Below are 24903 nucleotides of genomic sequence, written 5' to 3'. Positions count from 1 at the left end.
TTCTCTCATAAGATGATTAACTATCCGTCTTTTGTTTCTAGAAGACATTTCAGAGACTTGTTTTCTTTTAGTATATGGTGGTATCTCGGGCGCTATAATAAAACAGAAAATGATAGACAAGAAAGATAGACATTATATACATTTAGTGAATCTCATATAGCTACCTATATTTTTCCATTTAATTTTCGTACCTAAATAACTGAAAAAATGTAATTAGAGCACTTTTTTTACGCTATATAAGAAAATAATTTTAGTTTTTAGCAGCGACTTTTCGTTTTTCGGTCAGTACCTCCTGTTTCCCGGGCGATTTTAATGAATTTTTTTCTGCTTACAGTCAAGGTTCTAAACTGAATATTGAAATTTTGAACATTTGAAATTGACAAACTAATAATTTTTTTATGACCATTCAGTGTATTAATCTGTTATTCCGCGGCATCAGATAAACAAAATTAACCTTTATTGACAATACCTCAAAGTTTCAGCAAAAACTAAGTAGCAGTTTAGACAGTAAACAAAATTAGCTTGACCAATGCAATTGTCATTTTTTACTAATCAGTTCAAATATTTCGAAAATGAATAGAGATAGGATCAATCACCCAGTATATGAATTTCAAATGCGAATTTAAAAAAAAACTTACTCCACTAGATATAAATTTTTTACAAATGTGGTACATCATTGGGTTAGGGAGGTCTGTAGCTACTAAAAAAACTAAGTAAATAGTCCAGGTGCATATTAGTAAAATTGAAGTTGATAATAGTATCAAAATAACGAAACTTCGGAGCAGAAAACTAAAATTATTACCTTGAATAGCGTAAAAAAGTGCCTCCAGATGTAATAGAATTTTTTATTTTTTTTTAACAAATTATTTAGTAGTAAAATGCACAACTTCGCCTGCCTTTAACTATAGCTCTATCAACTATAGTTTCTAATAGGTATAACAATGCTAATGCATAGAATTTGTAACACCTTGTATAGAGTCCCATAAGTAATGCTAAAAATTTTAATGGGGTGTTTTAAGTATTGGGCGCGATGCATTTGTGAGAAAAATGTATTAATTAACTTTCTTTATAAGGTAATTTGTGGTAAATCCGAGGTAAATCGTATTATTTTGATCCCAGAAATATGCCATTAAATTATTTACCATTATACCTACGGGACATCCTATATCAATCCAACTATTTTAGAGTACAAATATGTACCTGGTTATAATGTGTTATTTGAGGTGGAATTTGTTTAGATTATCTATCTTTGATATCTACTTTACACCAAATATCGAGTAAAATATCTATAAAAACTAAAAAATTAATTGTGCATATTGTATAAAAATTAATTTAAATTATGATTTAAATTTGCAAAAGTAATTAAACAGTCAATTAATAGCCGGTTAAAGTTATAAGTATTAAACCAATTTGAAATTAAAATTATGAATTAATCAATTGTTTAATAGCCGATTGAACACGGGTATGTTTAAGTTTCCATAAATAGCTATGAATTGTAGTATGGGGTGTTTCACGATAAATACGTCATATTTTAGGGTTTGATTAAACGTCAAAAAATAACTTTAGTTTGCTACATAAACCATGGTCCAAAAATGTTTCATTACGGATATACAGGGCGTTAAAATTTGAATAAAAAATAATAATTTTTTCATAACTCCAAAACGTTTTTTTCATTTGAAAGAAGCAAGCAATGCCGTGTAGTCTTTTTTTAAATAAAAATTTGTCATAAATTATGTCTAATAATAAATAAATTCAATATTTTATTATTGAGTTCCAGTTATACATATACATAAACATGATTTTTTATTTTTTACTCGAAAACGAAACGCTGTACCAAAAAGTGACAGAAAAGCTTTTTCTTTCTAAACTGAATGATACATTCAGGATATCATTGTTTTATGTAAAAATATCCTGTAACATGGCAGTACGGACGCCACTGGCAAAAATGAAAAAACTCTTTTCACTGCATATCGTGCGTCGCGAGGTGCGTCTTCAATGCCGGTTAACGTCTACAAAGTTTTGTTTAAATATGTCCAGACGTTTTGGAGTTATAAAATTTTTTTTTATTTTTTATTCAAACTTTAACGCCTTGTATATACGTGACAAAACATCTTTGGACCATGGTTTATATAGCAAAATAGAGTTATTTTTTGACATTTAATCCAACCCTAAAATATGACGCATTTATCGTGAAACACCACCCCCTGTATAAGTTGATAATTAAAGCTCAATAAGCTGGTATTGAATGAAAATTTTGGATGAACCATATTCGATCTGATTCCCAAACATATTACAAAGAAAATTCAGTTTTTGATTAACACTAACAGTTAGTGTGTTCATATTATAAATAGAACCCGTAATGTTAAAAATTGATAGGCCAAATCAATAGGAAATATTGGGATGTTCTCTTTCTTCAACCATAAATTTACCAAACCGAACAAACGCCAGTACTTATTTTCTAATTTTATATTATACTTACTTGACTTGCTCATTATTTTGATTGATTTTTGAACACTTTTTCAAACAGAAGTACTATACAAACACAGGATACAACACAACAGGGCAACAGGCACAAAAATCACTAAAAATCAATAAAACCGCGAAACCGAACGAAAAGCCGCCAATTCCTAATAAAAAGATAGGTTAATATTACCGACACTGTCTGGCCAGACAAACATGTGATATTCGTCGGCCAATCAGGTATCGTAATTTTATAGGAAAGTTTGCCGATGTAATATTTTGCGAGCGGGAAATTTAAAGGTGTACATTTTGTGATTCTCTTGCGACTCCCCCAAAACTTACAAAAGACCTCAACTAAATATGCGTTTTAAAACAAGTATGGGACTTAAAGGTCACAATGTTAGTTAGATGTGATGGCCATGCCACACTTTTGTTCTTCCGTCATCGGAGAACTTTTAGTTTTTAAATCTATAAACATAACACATTATAACAATAAATTAACGTAAAAGTAGATTTTCTTACCCATTTGTCAGACTTTAATTTGGTTACCCATCAATAAATTATTAATCACAGCTATACAGGAACAAATGTTACAATAATAATAAATTAAATAACACCGTTCAGGGGGGCACCCGGCAGGGTTAAGTAAACCCAGCTGATTCCATTTTTTTATCAATATTTATTATTAGATTACCCACTAAACAAAATAACGTCGTTGTTTCAATACAATTTAGTTTCTATGTTTCTTTGTTTCGTTATTTATTTGACACATTTACATCTTTTATAAGTTTAAACGTTCGTTATATGTCCCGCAACTCAACATTCTCCCTGTTACGTTAAAAATGTTCGTTTTTAGTTTTGACTCGGTTACGAATCTGCAACAAACCTGTGTCCACTTACAAACGTACAACCGATTATGAATCGGTTATGATTGATCTAGGACGTTTTCCTAACGTTTCTTTATAGAACATTTTCGTTTTGGCTACGACATTAAACCGAAACTGTGTCTAACCAGTATCGACACATGCTGGTGTAAAAATCGTTCCAGCATCGTTTCCATTTCTACAGGGTTAGTTTCTATAATGTGACAAGCTGAGGTTGTTTATTATTTATTTTTCAATTTAGAAAAAAAACTTATACAAAAGTTAAGATATTTGCATAAATATTTTATACGTGCTGTCAATAATAGTAGTTTTCCTATTCTGTGTGCAAAGATATGTTTTCCCACACGCGAAAGCAGTTATCCGAACTCCGCTTCGCGTCGTTCGTCTAACTGCTTTCGCGTGTGGGAAAACTACTTTGCACACGTGTTAGGAACAATATTTTTTCTACAAATGAAATATCTATACATTTTGTTTTTAATTTTTATTGTTATTAAAAACAACAACTTATAAGTATTTATTGTTATTAACAACATTAATGTTAAATGTACAGTTGGTCGCGTTTTTTAAATTGATCGCAGATTGAGCAACTGAAGGTAAAATACTGGTACTTGGAACTGCTTCACTTTCTTTAGGATTGAAGGTCAGAATTTTGTTACTTAATCCTTTTCTTCTTTTGTAAAAATTTTCGCCTTTTTAGGTTTAAAACCAACATTCTGCTTTTTCAGAAATGCAGTGAGCTTATAAAATTCACCGATATCGATGTCTCTTTTTATTTTTATTACATTTTTGAGCATTGAATACTTTGACCAAATTGTGTTAGGTTTGAATTCTTTGCTTAAAGTAACAAAATACGCTAAAAGTACCTCTTCCTTTAAGGTTTTTATCCTCTTTTGTTCGCACCATTGGGTAAACAACTCGTACTGTTTCTCGTATTTTCCTCGCGATTTGAGAGGCAGCAATTGCAAACTAGCCATGTTGGCGGCTTTTAGAACATCTTCCGGAAGTTCATCTTCAGTGATATCCATTATTAAAATAGTTTTTTTAACTTAAATAAGTAAGAATAAACACTGTTGTAGACTTTAAATTGCATATAAATGCGTTGTTTGACAATGAGCTTTGGTTTCTAAGGAAACAAGCCTTATTTTTAAAGACAGAGACAAGGTGGTTTATTTACCTAAACTGTACGGAAGAAAAATTTTTCCCGCATAGTGTGCGGGAAAGTGCCACTTTGCACACACTTTTACGTATGCAAAGTAGCTTATTTGCAAACATTCGTAGAAAAAAAAATAAACGTAGATGGCAAATCAAGAAATTCGCCTGAATATACGTTTTTCCAAACCAACACTCTGCATATATTTTACATAAATAAATTGGCTGCATTTTGTTACTTCAAAAATACATAGGTAAAGCACTGACATTTTCGTCTTTGAAACGAAAGAAATGCAGAAAAGCGGTTTATTTATGTAATAACATTTTCCAGTGTCATTTAAAAATGTAGATTTTGTTAATTTCATTGTTCTTGGTGTTTTTGTCAGACAGCATGTATACAAAATACCTATAACTTTCATATAAGAAATTTTATTCTAAACTCAAAAATAAAGGCACCACAGCTTGTCACATTATGAAAAGTAACTCAGCACATGAATAAATAAATCTCCTTTCTGCACTGGCATATACCTATAACAGATCTTAAAGTTTAAAAATAAGTCTTTTATGAAAATCCAAACCAACCAAATAAAAGTTACTTTCAGGTAAATAACCTTAAGTTAAACGTAAAGTAAAAAGTTTTGATTCATCAAAATCCTTGTCGAGAGCGTTCAACAAAATGGTTCTGCCTTACGAATACGACTTAGTGCCGTAGCAGTAAAGGTATAAAATATATTATTAAACCACTAATTTTAAATTATTATTTATGGTATAATAAAACATATTCCTGTTAAAACAGATCTTTTAGTATTTCACATTATTTGCATATAAAATGCAGGGAAAAAAATATGTATTTAAAAAATACATCTAAAATAAATTAATGAACAGATTCTAAATAAAAACAAATCTTAACTTTTACTAACTACAAATATACAGGGTGTCCCGTGACTCGACAGGCAAAGGTATACCAAGACAAAGGGTTCTAAAGAGTTATTCTGATGAACAAAATTATAGCAACCATAGGTCAATTCGTTTTTGTATCAGAGATATTCAAGAAAATATTGTTGCGAAGCGAACTTTTGATTATTAGTTAGGATTTCTTTAGTTATTTGTTGTTACCCCTGTATGTTACGTTGCTTTGTTTACGTTCTACATTCTTTTGTCTGTGTTCTAGAAAATCCTGGCTCCGTTGCTTATATAGAGAGAGATTTATGTTATAGCTTAATGAGTGTGAGAGAGGAAGTCAATTTCATGAATATTTGGGAACTCTCTAGAAACCATGGAAGCCTATATAAGCAGCTGAACCAGGCCTAGTTAGTTAGTTGTTGAGTTGATGCAGGCCCACTAATCTCATATAGCCAATGTGAAGCCATGTTTTGGATTCTTTCGAGACACAGGGGGAGCTACTGTATTGTTTTTACCTGTAGATGGTTTTTTGTGGTTAAGCAAAACAAAATGAAAAGGATGTAAACAACTTTTGACAAATTCAAATTTTTTTAGACAAGTCTATTAAAATATTGATATTACGGTTGTAGTTTTTAATTTATACGTGTGATTTATACTAGTTCGTGGGCGGTGTTTTTATAGTGTTCTCTTCGTAGGTTTTTTTAGTTTAGTTTTTTACCTTTTGGCTGGGTTTTACAACGACTTTTGTCACTATGGGCAAGGCGGAATGTGCCATAAAGGGGTGCAGCCCTTCAAAACATTCCCGACGATTTCGTTTTCCTAACCCGGAAAATGATAGTGTTACTTTTTCACTGTGGAAACAATTTTTAGGACAATTTGTTATACTTTTTTGTTCTAATATGGAAATTTATAGCAGGTAAGTTCTCAAGTAAAGTTCATTTTTATTTGTTATAATGTTAAGGTAGTAAGAGGATTACTATAAGAGGTTTTCAAGGAGGCAAAGAGAAAATAGGTTTAATGATTTGTAGAACTCAACATAGCTTCTTAGTTTATGACGATTATTTTGGTAAGTATAGTGGAAAACTAATGTATTCTTTTGCATAAAGTGGGTTTAAACAGCACTATGACTCACTGACTAATAAATGTATCTGTTTTAATACCCTAGTTTTGCACTATACCTAGGTACTACTAATAGTAGTACTTAATAGAAATAAGGTACAGTAGATAAAAATGAACCTGAAATGTATTTTCAGGTATTATGTGTGTGAAAAGCACTTTTTGCCTGAAGACTTTAACCCATATAACAGAAGCATGCTAAAAAAAGGGAGTGATTTCTTCAAGGTTCTTACCAAGTCCTTGCCAGCAAGTACCAAAGGACCCAGATTCCCCAAGTAATTTTATTCAAATAAAAATATACCTATACAGTGATGTCGCGCATGTTAGTATTAGTATTTTTTTTTAATTGAGGTTTTGTTTCCTGGAAAAACTGCTGATAGCATTTTGGGCATATCCATTTAAAATCTAATAAAAAAAAATGTGGAAATTGAGTGAGTGCTCTTTCGTTGCACTTACCTAACACCTCCACTGTGTGAAAATATGAAGATGGACTTATATACTTTTCGTTCTTGTAATATTTGAAATGTTTGTTTCACAGAATCTCTTGAAATCCCCTCCATTGACTATGAAAAATTAAAGAACTTACCAGATCAAAGACCAACTTCTGGTAAATATGAATACATATAATTATTTGGTATAGTTTGTTTTTTTCAAAAGTTTAGCTATATCATATCCCGCGTCACCACATTACGTTTGAATGAACTGATTTGATATATCTATAATTATTAGGCACGTATTCACCAAAAAAACGAGCAAAAATGAACAGGACCAAACATTTGTTTGACATGCACAAACCAAATCAAATTACATACGCTCTTTAATCCTCAAATTCTCATACAGGTATCTGTGCATATCCAGTAGAATAATATTTATAAACCTGTTAAGTATTCCTAGGTTTATATATATTTTTTTTAAGTAAATTTTCACAAAGTAATCCATCAACAGGCAATCCTAATCAAGATGTGCTTCCAACTTCCTCCATCTTTTCCAAGAATGAATCCCTGTCTTCTGGTAAGTTTCACGTTTTAAAGAAGCAAAATAAAAAATAAAAAACCAAAAAAAAAACAAAAACCAAAAAAAACCATATCTGAAACATTCTTAAAGACCTTTGAGGTACACCTATGGGTATACAATGGTTGATATTTGCATGTGCATGTTATTTATAATAGTAATGTTTTATGTATAAAGTGTAGCTTTATGATCTATTCTTAACTCTAGTCTTAAGGTCTTGGGTTTTGCACCAACTTACTAAAAAAAAGCTTATTATTTTTGTAGAGTATGTGTTTTGTATTGTTACGGTTTGGGCCTACTATACTCGAGTCAGGATGAAACCGATGCGCCGTAATATCTGGCCGGGCGCGTATTAAAGTAGGCCACAGTTAGTAGTGTAGAGTAATAGTGAATTTGGGAACGCGGTAAAGTTTAAATAGTGGAATAATTGTGGAATTGTAGTAGTGTTTTTAGTAGCTGAGTTAATTATTGTACGGAGTGTTTTGAAGTGTAAATAAATTTATTAATTGTTGAGTTAAACTGACTTTGTGTAAACCCACGGGAAAATCGTAACAATTGGTGTCAGAAGTGGGATCAGACTTTAGTGCGACGTGAATTGGAACTAAACTTCGGGTTAGAGACTTGTGTTCAGAACCGGACTAGAGATTTTCGGAACAGTGGTGTGTTAAATTTATTTTATGCCAATAACAAGACGTCAAAGTGCAAACATGGAGGCCCAACTTGCAGGTATTATGGCAATGCTTGAAAAACAAGAAGAGAAACAAGAACAAACAGAAAGGATTCGACAACAAGACAAGGAAGAACAAGAAAGAATTCGACAACAAGACAAGGAAGAACAAGAAAGGATTCGACAACAAGAGAAGGAAGAACAAGAAAGGATTCGACAACAAGAGAAGGAAGAAAAAGAAAGAATGAGACAACAAGATATAGAAATGCGTCAAGAAGATAGAGAGCGGCAAGAAAAGCGTAACGAAGAAATATTGAACGTTCTAGCGGGGACCAAAACAGAAATCCAAGAGTATGTAACCCATAGTCTTAAAAAGATGGAGTGTGATGTTGAGGAAAAATTAAAGGATGTTCGGGAAGACATTAATGATGTTCGGGACGACATTAGTAAAATTCAGATTGATGTTCGGGAGGACATTAATAAAATTCAGAATGATGTTGAGATAAAGCTACGCGACTTAGAGCAGAAAATTGACAGCAGAGGACCCAACTCTACAGTGATCACCGGAAACGGGCTCAACAAGATCAAGCCTCCCACATACGACGGTCAAACTTCATGGGCAACGTATCAACTCCAATTTGAGGCCGCTGCAAATGCAAATCGATGGAGTAACGAGGAAATGGCTGTAGCACTGGTGGTGGCATTACGAGGACCTGCATTGGAGCTGTTACAGACTCTGCCTATCGCCCAACAAAGCAACTATGACGCATTAGTAGCTGCATTAGAACGACGTTATGGGGATCAACATAAGAAAGGACTGTATCGAACGCAATTAATGGCAAGACAGCAGAAAACTGGTGAAAATCTAGAAGAGTTTGAAACCGAAATTCGTCGCCTTGTGCATCTGGCTTACCCAGCCGTCCCGGATGAAATCCAAGAAGAACTTGTGGCACAGTATTTTGTAGGTGGGATTCGAGATCTGGAGGTAAAGAAATGGCTGAAGATGTTCAAAGGGAGCAACAACAGCGAATTACTGATTCGAGCGCTGGAAATTGAAGCTGCGTGCAATGATTTAAAGCCAGAGACTATTCAAGAGGAAAGAGTACCGCCAGCCGATCATGTTGCTACATTAATAGATGAAATTAAATCAATGTTCGGCCAATTAGTGCAACAAATGGCAGCATTAGGAAATGGTCAGTCCAGACAGTTAGAACGGTCACGTCCGATCACGAGAGTGGAGTGTTATCGATGCGGACGTACGGGACACATTAGAAGGAATTGCAGACAGCGGTCTTGTTCTCCAAACCCACAGTGTCGACGAAACCAGGACATCAGAACAAATCACCGGAACTCCTCTGCTAAAAGAAACATTACATGTTATGTTTGTGGACGTAAAGGACATTACCAATGGAATTGCAGACAGCAGTCTCGTTTACCGACCCCGCAGAACTGGCGTAACCAGGAGCAGGAAATGAAGAATCCGGAAAGACATTTACCGCGATATGTAGAGGATCGTCAAGCTTTGGATAGTGACTTAAGGTACCGGAAAGGACAAATTCATAATGGTTGGAGGATTGGTCAAATCGCGATGGTGACAGATAAAGAGGCTACAAAAAGAATGAAGAACTGCGTTTCTAAGGAGGACATAATAAAAGGACAGCGCTCAGACTCTGATTTGAAAGTAATCAGAAGATGGTTGGAGAAGAATTTGAAACCGGATTGGCAACAGATTTCCAGATATGGACCAACAGTAAGGGGTTACTGGTTGCAGTAGAATTCGCTTCGACTGCGAGATGACTTAATTACTCGCAAATGGGAAAGTCCAGACGGAAAACGCTTTGTTTACCAAACAATAGTGCCCAATTCCTGCAAAGAGAATGTGCTGCGAGAACTACATGACAGTCGCGGAGGAGGACACTTTGGAGTAAACCAGACTTTGGCTAGAATAAGAGATCGATTTTACTGGATTAACTTCAGAAAGGACGTTGAGGAATGGTGTAAACGGTGTGACCAGTGTTCGTTACAGAAGGGATCCATCACAATTCGGGAACTTGAGAGAGAGAAGATGAAACCAAACAACAACCGTATAAAGATGACACTGGACCACAGACCAACTGGTGGCAATTATGAGGAAGGTGATGCTGTGTGGATGTTTCAACCCAGGAGGAGCAAAGGATTAAATCAAAGATGGCAACGACAGTGGGAGGGACCTTACAATGTGGTAAAAAGGTTAAACGACGTCGTGTACAGAGTCCAACGCAGCCCCAAAGGCAAGATGAAAATTGTCCATCTGGACAGACTTAAGAAATACGAGGGATTAGTTGAAGCGGATCGGGACGATCAGCTTTAAGAAGGGGGCAGTGTTACGGTTTGGGCCTACTATACTCGAGTCAGGATGAAACCGATGCGCCGTAATATCTGGCCGGGCGCGTATTAAAGTAGGCCACAGTTAGTAGTGTAGAGTAATAGTGAATTTGGGAACGCGGTAAAGTTTAAATAGTGGAATAATTGTGGAATTGTAGTAGTGTTTTTAGTAGCTGAGTTAATTATTGTACGGAGTGTTTTGAAGTGTAAATAAATTTATTAATTGTTGAGTTAAACTGACTTTGTGTAAACCCACGGGAAAATCGTAACAGTATGTTCATTTCCTTAAAAAATATATAATATATTTTGCATACACTGGACTTTGTTTTATTTACCTGTTTCTTGAAAAAAAAACATGAAAGAAAGACTTAATTTAATTCAAAAAGCCCGCCAATACCAGTTTATGCAAGTCTACCAACAGATGGCGCTTTTAAAAATCTGTCATGACAATAGAGACGTAAAAATGACATCTGACGACCATCAAATGTGAACATGTGGCGACCCCTGTGACTCGTAAGTAATCATACATACAGTGCTTCACCTTATTAACACAGAGATTAACATCTATCTAGTGTGTTAATCTATGTTGTAATCTTACCTGGGCCAGCAGCTGTTGTATCCATTATGTCAATCAAAAAATATACATTTACTTGATTTTAGTGTATAATCTTCACCAACTAAATTGTTAGATTTTGTCATCAAAATATAATTAATTTTAGCAGCATGCTAAAACAAATAAACAAAAGTAAAGTGACAAGTGGAAATTTTACTATTTGACATCACAACAGATCCAAGTTGGCCTATCAGCGGAACTTGTTTTCTCAATGCGATACGCCGGGTGACGTCACAGTGGATGCTCGGGTGCACAATATGCACTTAATACCCAAGGAATTACAGGCGTTGTCCGTGGTTTGGTATTACTATTTGATAGTCCATCTTCACAGAGTGGAGACATTACATTCTTCTGAGATGGTATTTATAGGAAGGGATAAGTTCGACTAAACGAAATATCTAAAAATGTATATTTATTAAGTATTGGATTAATTGTTTTAAAAGAACATTGCAGCAGCACAAAGATGTTTTCTTTACAATTATAGTACTTGATAGGCAGATGTTCAGCCTTATGCCGTAAATCCATTGACTTTAATATCAATATTGAAATAATTTCAATGAAAATTTACCACTATTTCAATTTTTGGTCACATAAGCCGCTTTCGGGTGACCCAATTGGAGCACTCCCGAGTTACTCCATAGTACTTGAGTCTGACTTTTTTCTCGAAGCGTGACGCTCCCGGAGCACTCTTGGCTTCCTCGTCCCTCACCCCTGACGCACCAACCTTTTACTTGGTGCTTTATGCTCCTAACTGTCACATTTTAAATTAACGTCGTTTTTTATCTTGTTGAAATGTTGAAAATTCTAGGCTAAATTTAAAATAATATCATATATATCCTTATTCGGCAGATTTGGCTATTGTTTTTAGTTTGTAGTTTTGCTGGCATTTTTTAAAATGGAATTAAGTATCGTGGACGCTGAAAGCAATATAACTTACTCATTTAAATTAAATGAAGAAGATTATGAAAGGGCTCAGTATGGTAAGTGTTTAAATACTTACAAGTAATATATGAATACTGAGTTGCAAGCAATTTTTTTATTTAAAGATGACGAATTTGCCGCATCACTTTTAAACAATGCAATAGAGGAAAATGCCATAGCTCCTGACACTCAACAAGAATCATGTGAACTTTTCATGGCACCTCTTAATACCACATGTTTTGAAAGCAAATCACAACATATTTGGCAGCATGATGAAACTAAGGCCTTAATCAATTCCATGCAAACTCATTTAGAAGATTTAAAACATCCGAAAAAACGAAAACATGTATTTGACAATGTTGCTATAATGACCTAATTAGCCAAGGCATAAATGTTACAGGGGTACAATGTCAGGTAAAATGGAAGTCACTTATAAGAAGCTACCACTCAGCAAAAGATAATCAAAAGAAGACAGGACGAGGACCCTGTAGATTTCAATTTTTTGAGGAAATGGGTGCAACTTTGGGTAATAAGAGTTCAAATAAGAACAACTTTTTTTTTTGTTCTTGTCTAAGAAAAAAAAATCTACTTATTGAATGTTGGTTTCAGGCTCAAAACCATCAAATCATTGTGATCACTCAACAGAATCTAGTGCGACAGAATAAAATTCTGAACAAGAAAATAATGTAGAAGATTCAGGTAACATCATTGATCTACCTAACGTAGAACCTCCAGAAAATGCAGGGAAAGAGAAGGGAAAGAAAAGAAAGATATCCCAGGAAATAATCTATGTGCAAGAGCAGAAAAATAAAAGACATATAGCAAGAATTAATCTGGAAAGAGAAAAAATGATGCTTGAGAAGAAGAAAATGGTATTGTTGAAGGTCTACCTTGACTCAAAAAATAGTCAGTGATAAGAATAGGTAGTTAGTTAATTTTTTTCCTGTAAATAAATATAATTTATTTGTATCTAGGTTTAAAAATTGTTTTCTTTTCGTTTTTTGAAAAATATATAAATATCTGGATTAATACCATGAACCAGGGCATAATATGACAAATAAATGGCAAGTAATATTTTAAAAATAACTTATATTCATATATTAAATAATACTAAACATATTTCAGTTTAAAAAAATCAATTACTGTTGTATTACTTCTTCAAATACTTGTTTATGACAAACAGTATTGGCGTATTATTGCTTTTCAAAAATATTTACAAAAACAGATAAGATAAAACTATATAAATAGTTAACACAATATTAAAAAATCACTTTAAAATCGGGTACAACAAATTCAGCATTAATCTTCCTTGCAATTTGAGAATGACTCGTACTAGCAGCGAGATAACGGTTTTCTCCGGAATGCCACATAAAATCTCCTTTTTCTATTATTTCCTAGTGCACTTGTTCTTTTCTAGTGTTATTTCTTTCGGATAGATAGATAGTTTCTTTTCAAACCATAAGACTGCTGCTGTTGGGCTTTTTCTTCTGATCGTATAAATGATTGTTGCCAAAGCAAAACCTGTCCACCATATCATCAGGAACCTAAGCATTTTATAAAATATAACGAATGTTAACATTATTTTGTAAACCCTTACCTTCTTCTGAAATACTGTATTGCGACAAAGTAGACGGACACTTGCAATATACCCACGTTTCCTATAGAATAAAAAGATTTCAATGAGAATGAAATTTGTAGCCTTCATATTGTAGATACTGATCAAAAACAAAAAAGTATATACTTACTTTGGATTTTCCTTGTTTATCTTTTGTATTCAAGGTACTATGAGATCCTCAGTAGGTATCACGTTGCTTCATTAGACATTTATCAATTAATAAATGTATCCTTATGCTGGACCCTGGTATACTTACATATGAAACACGTGTAGATGTACCACAAACTGTTAAAGAAGATGACTCTGAGAAAGATATATACTGGGTGCCTTTCCTGCTTATGCTGGCTGCATCACATAAATAGAAAATGTAAAATTATAGGAAAACGTACTTTTAAATTTGTATTCAATAGCAGACAAAACATGACTGGAAAGCATTTACCTAACTGCAGCAAATTAGTCAAACTCAAAGACAGGAGTTCTTATGTGGCTATCAACTCGATTGAAAGACTGTGCTGAAAGTATCAAGTTGTTCCATTTGTTTCTTTGCTTCATTCCGTTGTAATGGAAGCTGTAACATATTAACGAATTAATTAAAATCGCAACGCTTTTATTATTATTATATGTAAAATTTTTCACAATTGCACTGTGACGCTCTTTTGTTGGGGATGCAAATTAAATACCCCTTTTGACACTAGTCTGATTTTAATTGCCTCGGGCGCCACCTGGTTTCAAACAACCGCGGAGCGTAAACCAGGAAAACGCTCCGTCTACCGGGGTAACTTTTAAGACAGTCGAAGAAGGTAAGCGGGCGCTAAGGTTTTGCAAGGCTGACAGGCCCAATGAAAGACAAAAATAAATTTACAAACTCACCGGGTCGTGTTTCCAAATAAACTAAACAGAAATTAACACACTGAAACACTTAACCAAAATTATGACTACGGACCTACGGTGGTTAACGAACAGAACCAATCGGAGAAACAAAAGTCGGAACCCTAACTGTATCTTAAGTCTTAAACAGAAACAAAAGCAAGTGTAAAAATGAGAGAGAGCGTGTAACTTTGTTTTAAGTGATCAATTTCCACCTAAAGCGTGTAAGTCGGGACGCGGGTGACAAAGCAGTTAAACGTACCAATAAAAGCGGTCAAATAAAAGGTGTACGCGTTAACGGTGTCTACGGCAGCTGTCCTGGCGGTCAAGAACAGTAAAAATTCGGGTGCTAGCTACGGTATACTAATTACTGGGGAAATCCGTCGGGTCAATACGAGTCCAACGACGGCTAATTACGGTGTACTAAATACTGGGAAAATCCGTCGGGTCAATACGAGTCCAAACGACGGCTAACTACGGTGTACTAAATACAGGGAAAATCCGTCGGGTCAATACGTGTCCAAACGACGGCTAACTACGGTGTACTTATTACTGGGAAAATCCGTCGGGTCAATACGAGTCCAAACGACGGCTAACTACGGTGTACTATTTACTGGGAAAATCCGTCGGGTCAATACGAGTCCAAACGACGGCTAACTACGGTATACTAAATACAGGGGAAAAATCAAAAGGAACGGACAGGTATTGCGGTATAGGCCCAGAACAGATGCCGTACCGGTACACGTGGTTGAATGGTACTTACTGCTGGTCGGGTTTCGAGTCGGAGCAGGTTGACTGGTTCGGACGCTGACCGCAGGTGGAAGAGGCCGTTTGCCACGTGCAGGCCAGTTTTATTTCCTGCAATCTCCCACTCACCTACGTACCATGTATGGGGGACCGGAACCGCGCGCACTTCCACACCCTGGGTGCCGGCAGGACGCCTTTGCAGGTTAACTGCGGTACTATAGCCGCTGAACATTCGGCCGCGTAAAACTTATTAACCACGCACTTATCAATTAGCGGCTTTCCGCGACACATCGCTATGACCCTAACGAAAAGTAACCGACGTCCCGAACCTAAACTGACAAGAACGGAGAAAATCCGACTGTTGGAACTTAAGTAATTAAAATGATGATTCCGGTTGATCGATTTAATTAAGAAAACGGTAAAACTTAGTAACTTCGTTACACACCCCCTCTTCGTACGGAAAAAAAAGGCGTTTACTCCTTTTTTTTAAACAAAAAACAACCCTTCTAAATAGACGGCCTTAACACTAGCGCAACAGTTAACAGTCAGAAATTACAAAACTAAATCACAGACTCAATACAATGAAAAAAAAAAAATCACCGGCTCTATAAAATTACGAAACCCTAGCCTAACTTAACCTAAATCGCGGAACCCGAACACCGCACACCTTTCTCACTCCCGGTCTCCGCTACAGATGGCCGATGGATAAGCAGGTGCAGAAAACGGAGGCTCCCCCGGTAAGCGCCGACGGAACTTCGATAAACACTTTCTTTCGGTCATCTAGACTAACGGTAACAGCTACGGTCGGTACGGTAACACATACGGCTTACGTTACGGTTGCTAACGGTTGTCACCCGCCCCAACTCACAGCGTGGTTTACACGCGGGCTTCACTAAATTCGGCCCCGTCATGCGCCGCTTTTATGTCTTTAATATGAATACGGCGCAGAATTTTACCGGTGCAGCTTTTAATGTCATACACCACCGGAGAAAGAACCCTAACCACGGTGTAGGGCCCTGAAAACTTAGGCGCTAGCTTTGAGGCGAAACCCCGGACCGCTGAGGACAAGGGGTTTTCACGCCGATAAACCTGATCTCCCACATGACACCGCCTCTCTCTTCTCCGCAAATTATAATGCCGGCTTTGAGTGGTGAACGCCCGACCCAGATTTAAACGGACCAGCTCATAAATATCATTGAGCTGTTTGAGCCGGTTGCTGTGCTCCCCAATATCGGAGCGCTGGGGTTCCCTTAACGGCTCGGCGTCGTCGGGTTCCGGTCTGACAGAACGGTATAAAGCTTTTGGTGGCTCTAACTCCCGACCAAAATTCAAGTAAGCCGGCGTGTATCCGGTGGAGTCATGTTGTGACGTGTTAACGGCAAACAGCAAATCGGGGAGCAGTACGTCCCACTTACGGTGATCCCCTTCGCAAAACTGGGCGATCATGGTTTTGAGGGTCTTATTAGCTCGCTCGACGGGGTTGGCTTGGGGCGTATATGGTGGAGTTAGCCGGTGAGCAATGCCCAACTCCGCAAGCAATTGTTTAAACGGTTGGCCGGTAACTGCGTGCCATTATCGGACAAAACGGTTCGTGGGCACCCAAATCTAGTTATGACCTCGTCGTACAAAGCCTGGCTTACAGCTCGAGCCGTTGCTTTTCTAATTGCTCGACATTGTACCCACTTAGTAAATCGGTCTTGAAACACTACCAAGTAATTGTTCCCTTTTGCAGAACGGGGTAACGGGCCAACTAAATCGGTACAGACGGTTTCCCAGGGGCGGTTATTTCGTGACGGTTGCATGTACCCAGGCGGTGCTTGTTGCGATACTTTATAACGCTGACAAGAAGGACAATTGCGGACGTAACTTGCAATATCACGCATCATTCCCGGCCAATAATACCGCTGGGCTATGCGGACGGTGGTTTTTGCAATCCCAAAATGCCCGGCGGCCGGTTCATCATGGTTTTGCCGAAGAATGGCCGCCCTAGCGGTTTTAGGGACGCAAAGTTTCCACGAACTGGCAGACTCTGCCGACGTGACTTCGTTTAAATCCCAAAAATGGCGGTAGAGACGATTTTCTTTGACACAGTAGTCAGGGAAATTTTTGGGATTCGCTTCGACCGCCGCCATCTTAGCGCTATACCAGGAGCACGGTTCAAAATTTCCGATCAGCGCTATGGATTCGGGCGGATCGCCAACCGAGTTGGACGGCACGGGGTCCCGAGATAGAGCGTCAGCTACTTTATTCAGGATCCCCTTTCGGTACTTGATTTCGAAATCAAATTGTTGGAGATAAATACTCCAACGGGCTAACCGACCAGATGGGCTTTTAAGCGAGTGCAACCGCCGTAAGGACTGGTGATCCGTCACCACGGTAAAACGGTAGCCTTCAAGGTACGGTCTCATTTTTTCGACTCACTATTGCCAAGCATTCTTTCTCGGTCACCGAAAACTTTCGTTCAGTAGCTGTCAACGTTCTGCTAGCATAAGCGATAATGTGATCGCCATTGAAATCATGCTGTATTAATGCAGCACCTAGCCCATGATCCGACGCGTCTGTTTGTAGTACAAACGGCCGGGAAAAATCTGGACAAGCCAAAATTGGGGCTTCGGTTAAGCACTTTTTCAGCTGCTCAAATGCATGCTGCTCGTCCGCTGACCAAGTCCACTTCACTCCCTTCTTTAAAAGTCGGTTTAGAGGAGAAGCAATTTTGGAAAAGTCCTTGACAAAACGGCGGTACCAGGATGCAACACCGAGAAAACGGCGAACGCCTCTCACGTTGGTCGGAGCCGGCAGTTCCTGAATAGCCGACACTTTTTCTGGATCGGTACGGATACCACTGGACGTAACCAGGTGGCCCAGGTAACGGAGGGATTTCCGACCAAATTGACATTTATCCGGATTCAGGCGCAAGTTCGCAGCTCGGAGACGACGGAAAACCTCGGACAGATTGTCGAGATGTTGTTCAAAGGTTTCCCCAAGAACAATAATGTCGTCCAGATACGCAAAACAGTACGGATCCATATCGGGGCCGATGACTCTGTCCATTAATCGTTGAAACGTAGCGGGAGCAGAGTGTAAACCAAATGGCATGACTTTGAATTGAAACAAGCCCATGCCCGGCACCGTAAATGCGGTAATTGGTTTGCTAGCTTCATCAAGAGCTACTTGCCAGTAACCCTGTTTCAAGTCAATACTGGATATATAACGGGCACGGCGGAGTTTGTCCAAGATTGCATTAATAAAAGGTAACGGGTATGCATCTTTTCGGGTAACGTCATTGACTTTTTGAAAGTCAATACAGAAACGGTGTTTACCATCCTTTTTACGGACAATTACTACAGGGGAACTCCACGGACTGGTTGACGGCTCAATAATACCGTCTCGCAACATCTGCTTTACCTCGGTATTAATAATCTCCTGCATACGAGGATTGCGAGGGTGATAGCGTTGCTTAATCGGCTCGATTTGCTCCAAATGAATGGTATGTGTGGTTAGTGGAGTTACGCCTCTAATTCGGTCAAACTTTGGAAGTTCGGCGTTTAAAAACTGTTGCAGTCTGGCGTTTTCGGTTTCGGTTAACGTTAAAGGCTCAGGCGGTTCAATAGTGTTGACTGGACTAATCTTTTCCGGTATACGGACTGGTCTAGGGCTTACTATTTGTACAGCCCTTGTCTGCAAATTTACTTGGAAAGGATGTTTTCCTAGTAAGTCCATACCAAGTACGATAAATACGGTTAACCCTGGTAAATAGTGCAACACCTCCGTTACAGTCGGGTAGCCCTCAAAAGTCAGTTTGACCCTGAAAGCCTCGGTAATATCCACCTTACTGCCATTTGCAACTTTAGCGTTTTCAACAGTTGGACGGAGAGGTGTGCAATCGTGCCTAAGACATAACTGTCGTACCACGGCCCCTACATATGAACGGGCAGCACCAGTGTCTACTAATGCCATAAATTCAGTGTCAAACATTTTGACAGAAATGTAGGGTCGATTGTCAGTGGTCAGGAAGGCATTCAGTGCGGTAACTGCTGGTATATCAGCAACAGATGGCACTGGGACGGTCGGTACGGTAACGTTTGGTGTTGCGGTCGGAAGAACGTAGTCTTTTGTGCCAGAATCGTTAACCAACGTCTCGGTCGGTACAGGGTATCTGGTAATCACGTTAGGTACTTTAGTAACTGGTGTAACGTCACGCTTATGTCTACTAACGGTCGGTACGGTACTACTAGGCACAGAAACGGTCGGTACGGTAATGTTAACTTTGTCGGCGGCATACTTGGGTACGGTATAACAGGTGACAGGAACAGGTAGTATGGTATAACAGGTGACAGGAACAGGTGGTACGGTATGACAGGTGACAGGAACAGGTGGTACGGTATGACCGGTGCCAGGAACAGGCAGTACGGTATGACAGGTGCCAGGAACAGGCAGTACGTTATGACAGGTGACAGGAACAGGTGGTACGGTATGACAGGTGAGAGGAACAGGTGGTACGGTATGACCGGTGCCAGGAACAGGCAGTACGGTATGACAGGTGACAGGAACAGGTGGTACGGTATGACAGGTGACAGGAACAGGCGGTACGGTATGACAGGTGACAGGAACAGGCGGTACGGTAAAGTTAACTGGAGTAACGGTCGGTACGGGGTTTAACGGCGGAACGGTATTTACAAGGGACGGCTCACAGCCGGTAACTGTCAAAACAGGGTGGGTCGAGGCGGTTACGTCGGGCGGTTGTGCTTTCCTCGCATTATCACAACGCCCTTTTAGTTTTCCGGCCGTGCACAATCACAATGCCGAGACTGTACACCTGGTTTCCCACATCTGGAGCAGAACAGACGGGACGGACGCGTACATTCTGTACGGAAATGCCCGGTCTCTCCACATTGCCAACACATTCCTCCAGGATTGCCCACGGGAGCACCTTGACGGTTTTCAGGACGGGGTGGGTGTTGAGGTGACCTGTTGTGCGTTGTATTGAGGAACTGGTTGTTGCGAGACTGTCGACTCCCCTCAATTGGCCGTGGGCGGCCTGGTACGGTAACCCGTGTCTCGGGTACTTGTCGTGACCTAATGGTCGGTTCCTGATGACTATTCACTCTAGTAAACTCAGGTTGAGGGCGGTAACTACATGCCTCTGCCTGCCTCACCTCCTCTAAGAGGCGTTCGGTCTCACGGGCTTTCTGTGGCAGAGTTAACACGTCGTAAAAGTCGGTCGGCCGCACCATCTGTCTTAATTGTGGTGTCATATTACGGTACAACCAACGTAACTCCTGTTCGGGTGTAATACTCCCATGCCGGCGGATCATAGTTTGTAAGTCTGTAAAGTACAGACTGACAGATTCCCCTTGTTTTTGCAATCTGCGGCTTATCTGCGCCTCAAGATCATCATAGTAATCCAGAGGGTAATAAAAAGTACGGAAATCAGCCTCAAATTGCTGCCACGTCGCCCAACGATGCCGGTTGTTTCGGAACCACAGTAGCGCATTACCACGCAACACCATAGGTAATTGCGGCACTAGTAAGTCTGGATGGATTTGGTTGGCGGCGCAAATTTCCATTAATTGCTCCAGGAAAGCAATAGGGTCGTCCTGTTCATTAAAATAGACTTTCCAGTCCTGAGCGCGAAAATACATGGGTGTTTGCCGGTGCAGGGTCGGCGTGGGTTCCAGCAGACAAGGAAGTGGCTTTGTTGACGCCTCATTGGCTGTGGTCATGGGCGGCACCCAGGGATAAGTTACCGGCATAGTCAGAGATAAAGGGGGGGGCTCGGGAACCGTGAATCGGTCGAGTGAGCTGAGCTGAAGTGAACGTTACGGCGGTATTGCAACTGGGGATTGGGCGTGTAGTACCCCACGTCGATGGTGTTGTAAAAATGGGGGCGGTCGTCGTAAGAGACTCGGTAACTTTAACTACTACGGTAGTCGGGGGTAAAGTTACTGTGGTAGCGGTCGGTTCGGTATTTACTGCAGGAAAAGGAAATGGTGCAGTTCTGACTATCGGGGTTGATTCCCCACCCATTAAGTAGGCAATTAAGCGCTTCCTTAATACCTCTGTGGTGCCACTGGTGTCTAATCCAATCTTGGATAGTTCAACTATCAACGCGTCTTTCCTGAGCTGGCAAACGTACGCAATTTTGGAGTCCATCGGTTCGGTGCCGCCTGAGAAGGCGGCTGCACTGGTGGCGGCGGTGACGGTTAACGGTAAACTATCTTTTTGATCGGTATCCATGACAACCCAGGCTACACGGTATATTTAAACTCGGGTAAAAAAAAAACAAAGCCGGACTGGTTAAAGACAAATTTTTTTTAGTGGATTGCAAAGCGGGGATCAAGCTCGGTTAGTACAGTTATCCTAAGCTATTAACCACAACAAAGTTACACGTTTATATTAAAAAGAGAGAAAAAAAAACAAAACGGTTAATTGAAACACTGTCAGTTCAAAACTCAAAACGTAGTCCCTGCTCGGGCGCCAAATTTGTGACGCTCTTTTGTTGGGGATGCAAATTAAATACCCCTTTTGACACTAGTCTGATTTTAATTGCCTCGGGCGCCACCTGGTTTCAAACAACCGCGGAGCGTAAACCAGGAAAACGCTCCGCCTACCGGGGTAACTTTTAAGACAGTCGAAGAAGGTAAGCGGGCGCTAAGGTTTTGCAAGGCTGACAGGCCCAATGAAAGACAAAAATAAATTTACAAACTCACCGGGTCGTGTTTCCAAATAAACTAAACAGAAATTAACACACTGAAACACTTAACCAAAATTATGACTACGGACCTACGGTGGTTAACGAACAGAACCAATCGGAGAAACAAAAGTCGGAACCCTAACGGTATCTTAAGTCTTAAACAGAAACAAAAGCAAGTGTAAAAATGAGAGAGAGCGTGTAACTTTGTTTTAAGTGATCAATTTCCACCTAAAGCGTGTAAGTCGGGACGCGGGTGACAAAGCAGTTAAACGTACCAATAAAAGCGGTCAAATAAAAGGTGTACGCGTTAACGGTGTCTACGGCAGCTGTCCTGGCGGTCAAGAACAGGAAAAATTCGGGTGCTAGCTACGGTATACTAATTACTGGGGAAATCCGTCGGGTCAATACGAGTCCAACGACGGCTAATTACGGTGTACTAAATACAGGGAAAATCCGTCGGGTCAATACGAGTCCAAACGACGGCTAACTACGGTGTAGTAATTACTGGGAAAATCCGTCGGGTCAATACGAGTCCAAACGACGGCTAACTACGGTATACTAAATACAGGGGAAAAATCAAAAGGAACGGACAGGTATTGCGGTATAGGCCCAGAACAGATTCCGTACCGGTACACGTGGTTGAAGGGTACTTACTGCTAGTCGGAGCAAGTTGCCTGGTTCGGACGCTGACCGCAGGTGGAAGAGGCCGTTTGCCACGTGCAGGCCAGTTTTATTTCCTGCAATCTCCCACTCACCTACGTACCATGTATGGGGGACCGGAACCGCGCGCACTGCCACACACTGGGTGCCGGCAGGACGCCTTTGCAGGTTAACTGCGGTACTATAGCCGCTGAACATTCGGCCGCGTAAAACTTATTAACCACGCACTTATCAATTAGCGGCTTTCCGCGACACATCGCTATGACCCTAACGAAAAGTAACCGACGTCCCGAACCTAAACTGACAAGAACGGAGAAAATCCGACTGTTGGAACTTAAGTAATTAAAATGATGATTCCGGTTGATCGATTTAATTAAGAAAACGGTAAAACTTAGTAACTTCGTTACAGCACTAAATTTACATATGATGCAAAAAGCTATACAACATAATAATAGTTACCTACACATAATAGTAATATAAACTCACCTGTGATGCAGTATTCTTCAACACACTCTGTGTGCAAATAGGAAACAAGGTCGCTAATAAAAAAAAACCTTGAAAAAATTGATTGCGCAATTTTTATGTATTTTTATATTATCTTTATTGTTTCAATAATGGGCATTTTTGATTTTGTGAATGTTAGATATAGAAGAGCATAAAGCCCTTAAAACACCATTGTAACTATTTGCACAATTTTGTTTATTGCACAAATTATTGTTATTAGGGGGTCCCTGTTAAAATGGTCATTAAGCCTTTATAACGCCATTGTAACTTTTATTTTTGACACGATTATTGATTGCGCACATCTTATAGGAGCCCTCTGTTAAAATGGTGGTTTTTTGTACCTAATTGTTATGGAAGCACGGTGGTCAATGAAGAACATTGGCCCGCCATGCATTTCAGGAAAATAATTGAGAATTTTTTAAAATTAGTAAAAATATTTCCCTTTGTTCGTTTGCTTACAGCAAATAATAATAAAGTTAAATTAATTTGAATGAAGCAATTATCATAAATTGTCTTTTTCTTTTATATAACAGTTAAAACAATGAGAAAAGAGAGAATGTGGGAGCCAAAATTTCTTTACTGAACACATTTATTAGGTACATTTGAATGATACGCCACCGTATGGATGATTGACGGACACAACTAAGATACTATAAAATCATTGACTATATTTAATTTTTTATTTGTATAAATTTTTAATTAAAAAGGAAATAAATATATTTTCATTACGGATTTAAGATAATTACTTTCAATGATGATTAAATTGAAATCAATGATTTTAATGTATAAGGCTCTGAATGTCTAAAATGCCATTATAACATTTGCGCTTTTTTTCTGTTAAGGAAGTATCCTTTTGTATATATAGCTATGGAAATAGCATAATGTTCTTATAATGTCTTACTGAATTGTATATTGCACCTTTTTATTTTACAATGAGTGCAATAGCATTTTTGCATTTATTTTATTTCTTTAAGGTAAATTTTGCAAAAATAACAACAATTCTGAAACGACATTTTATTTCTTTCTAAACAAGAAATACAAAATGCTCTTTTGCAATAATTACATTTATTGTATTCGTGGTTTTCTTTGACGCAACGACAACACAATGGACAGATATGTTGCATATTTTCTGATTCAGACAGAAACATGTATTTGATGTCATCTCGAAAATCATTAATATTTGTTTCGAGTTCTAACGTTTTTCCTTGCGAAAATTGTTTAAAGAAATTGATTACGTATACACCGCAATTATAAGAATCTGTCTGAACGGCGTGGTCATAAGTAACTATTTTCAAATTTAAATCAAATGAAGTGTTAAATTTGTTATTGTAAAAGTTAAAAAATTGTTTAAACTTTTTGAAATAACGTTCACTTTGATTTAAAGCCATATTACGCCTTTGTGTTTGTGGATCTATAAAACCGAACGTAGCTTTTTCAAAATCTGCGATAGCGAGACACCAATGGTTTTGACTTACATTCACTGGGAACACCAATATAGGGGCAGTTATTCGAAAGTCGTTCAGAAAGTCATGATCGAAGAATCCACCTAAAACGACTTCCACTAAGGTTATATCCATTGTTTGAATTTTTTCATTCTTGTTGCAAATATGTAACCCAATATTAATTATGTTATCATATAACTGACCCTCTCCAAAAAGGCTTTCAAATTCTACACAGTTAACTTGTGCAACTTTAACATTGAACTTTTTAAATGTAGCAATGTAATAT

General features: G+C 38.5%; 1 protein-coding gene and 2 long non-coding RNA genes across 3 annotated transcripts; 1 reads left to right on the top strand and 2 right to left on the bottom strand.

Moving 5' to 3' along the window:
- Nucleotides 1-5541: 5541 nt before the first annotated feature.
- Nucleotides 5542-7513, top strand: LOC145738146 (uncharacterized). Its single transcript, XR_014180604.1, has 2 exons — nucleotides 5542-6312; nucleotides 6650-7513. It is a non-coding gene; the product is annotated as an uncharacterized LOC145738146 (long non-coding RNA).
- A 5810-nt stretch (nucleotides 7514-13323) lies between these two features.
- Nucleotides 13324-14342, bottom strand: LOC145738354 (uncharacterized). Its single transcript, XR_014180731.1, has 4 exons — nucleotides 14143-14342; nucleotides 13834-14048; nucleotides 13686-13746; nucleotides 13324-13632 (listed from the first exon to the last, which is right to left on the bottom strand). It is a non-coding gene; the product is annotated as an uncharacterized LOC145738354 (long non-coding RNA).
- Nucleotides 14343-16193: 1851 nt separating this feature from the next.
- LOC145738403 (uncharacterized) lies at nucleotides 16194-16763 on the bottom strand. The gene has a single exon (XM_081993219.1). The coding sequence runs from the start codon at nucleotides 16761-16763 to the stop codon at nucleotides 16194-16196; it is 570 nt and encodes a 189-aa protein (XP_081849345.1).
- Nucleotides 16764-24903: the final 8140 nt, after the last annotated feature.

The sequence above is a fragment of the Ips typographus genome, linkage group LG15, assembly GCF_016097725.1.
Source record: "Ips typographus isolate SLU linkage group LG15, UJ_Ityp_2.0, whole genome shotgun sequence".
NCBI classification, from domain to species: Eukaryota; Metazoa; Arthropoda; class Insecta; order Coleoptera; family Curculionidae; genus Ips; species Ips typographus.
The sequence above is the reverse complement of the archived record's forward strand: the minus strand, read 5'-3'. Positions and strand labels throughout refer to the sequence as shown.

What these genes read in the sequence shown, in the direction of transcription:
- LOC145738403 (XM_081993219.1), bottom strand. Translation starts at nt 16,763, where the DNA reads ATGATCGCCCAGTTTTGCGAAGGGGATCACCGTAAGTGGGACGTACTG.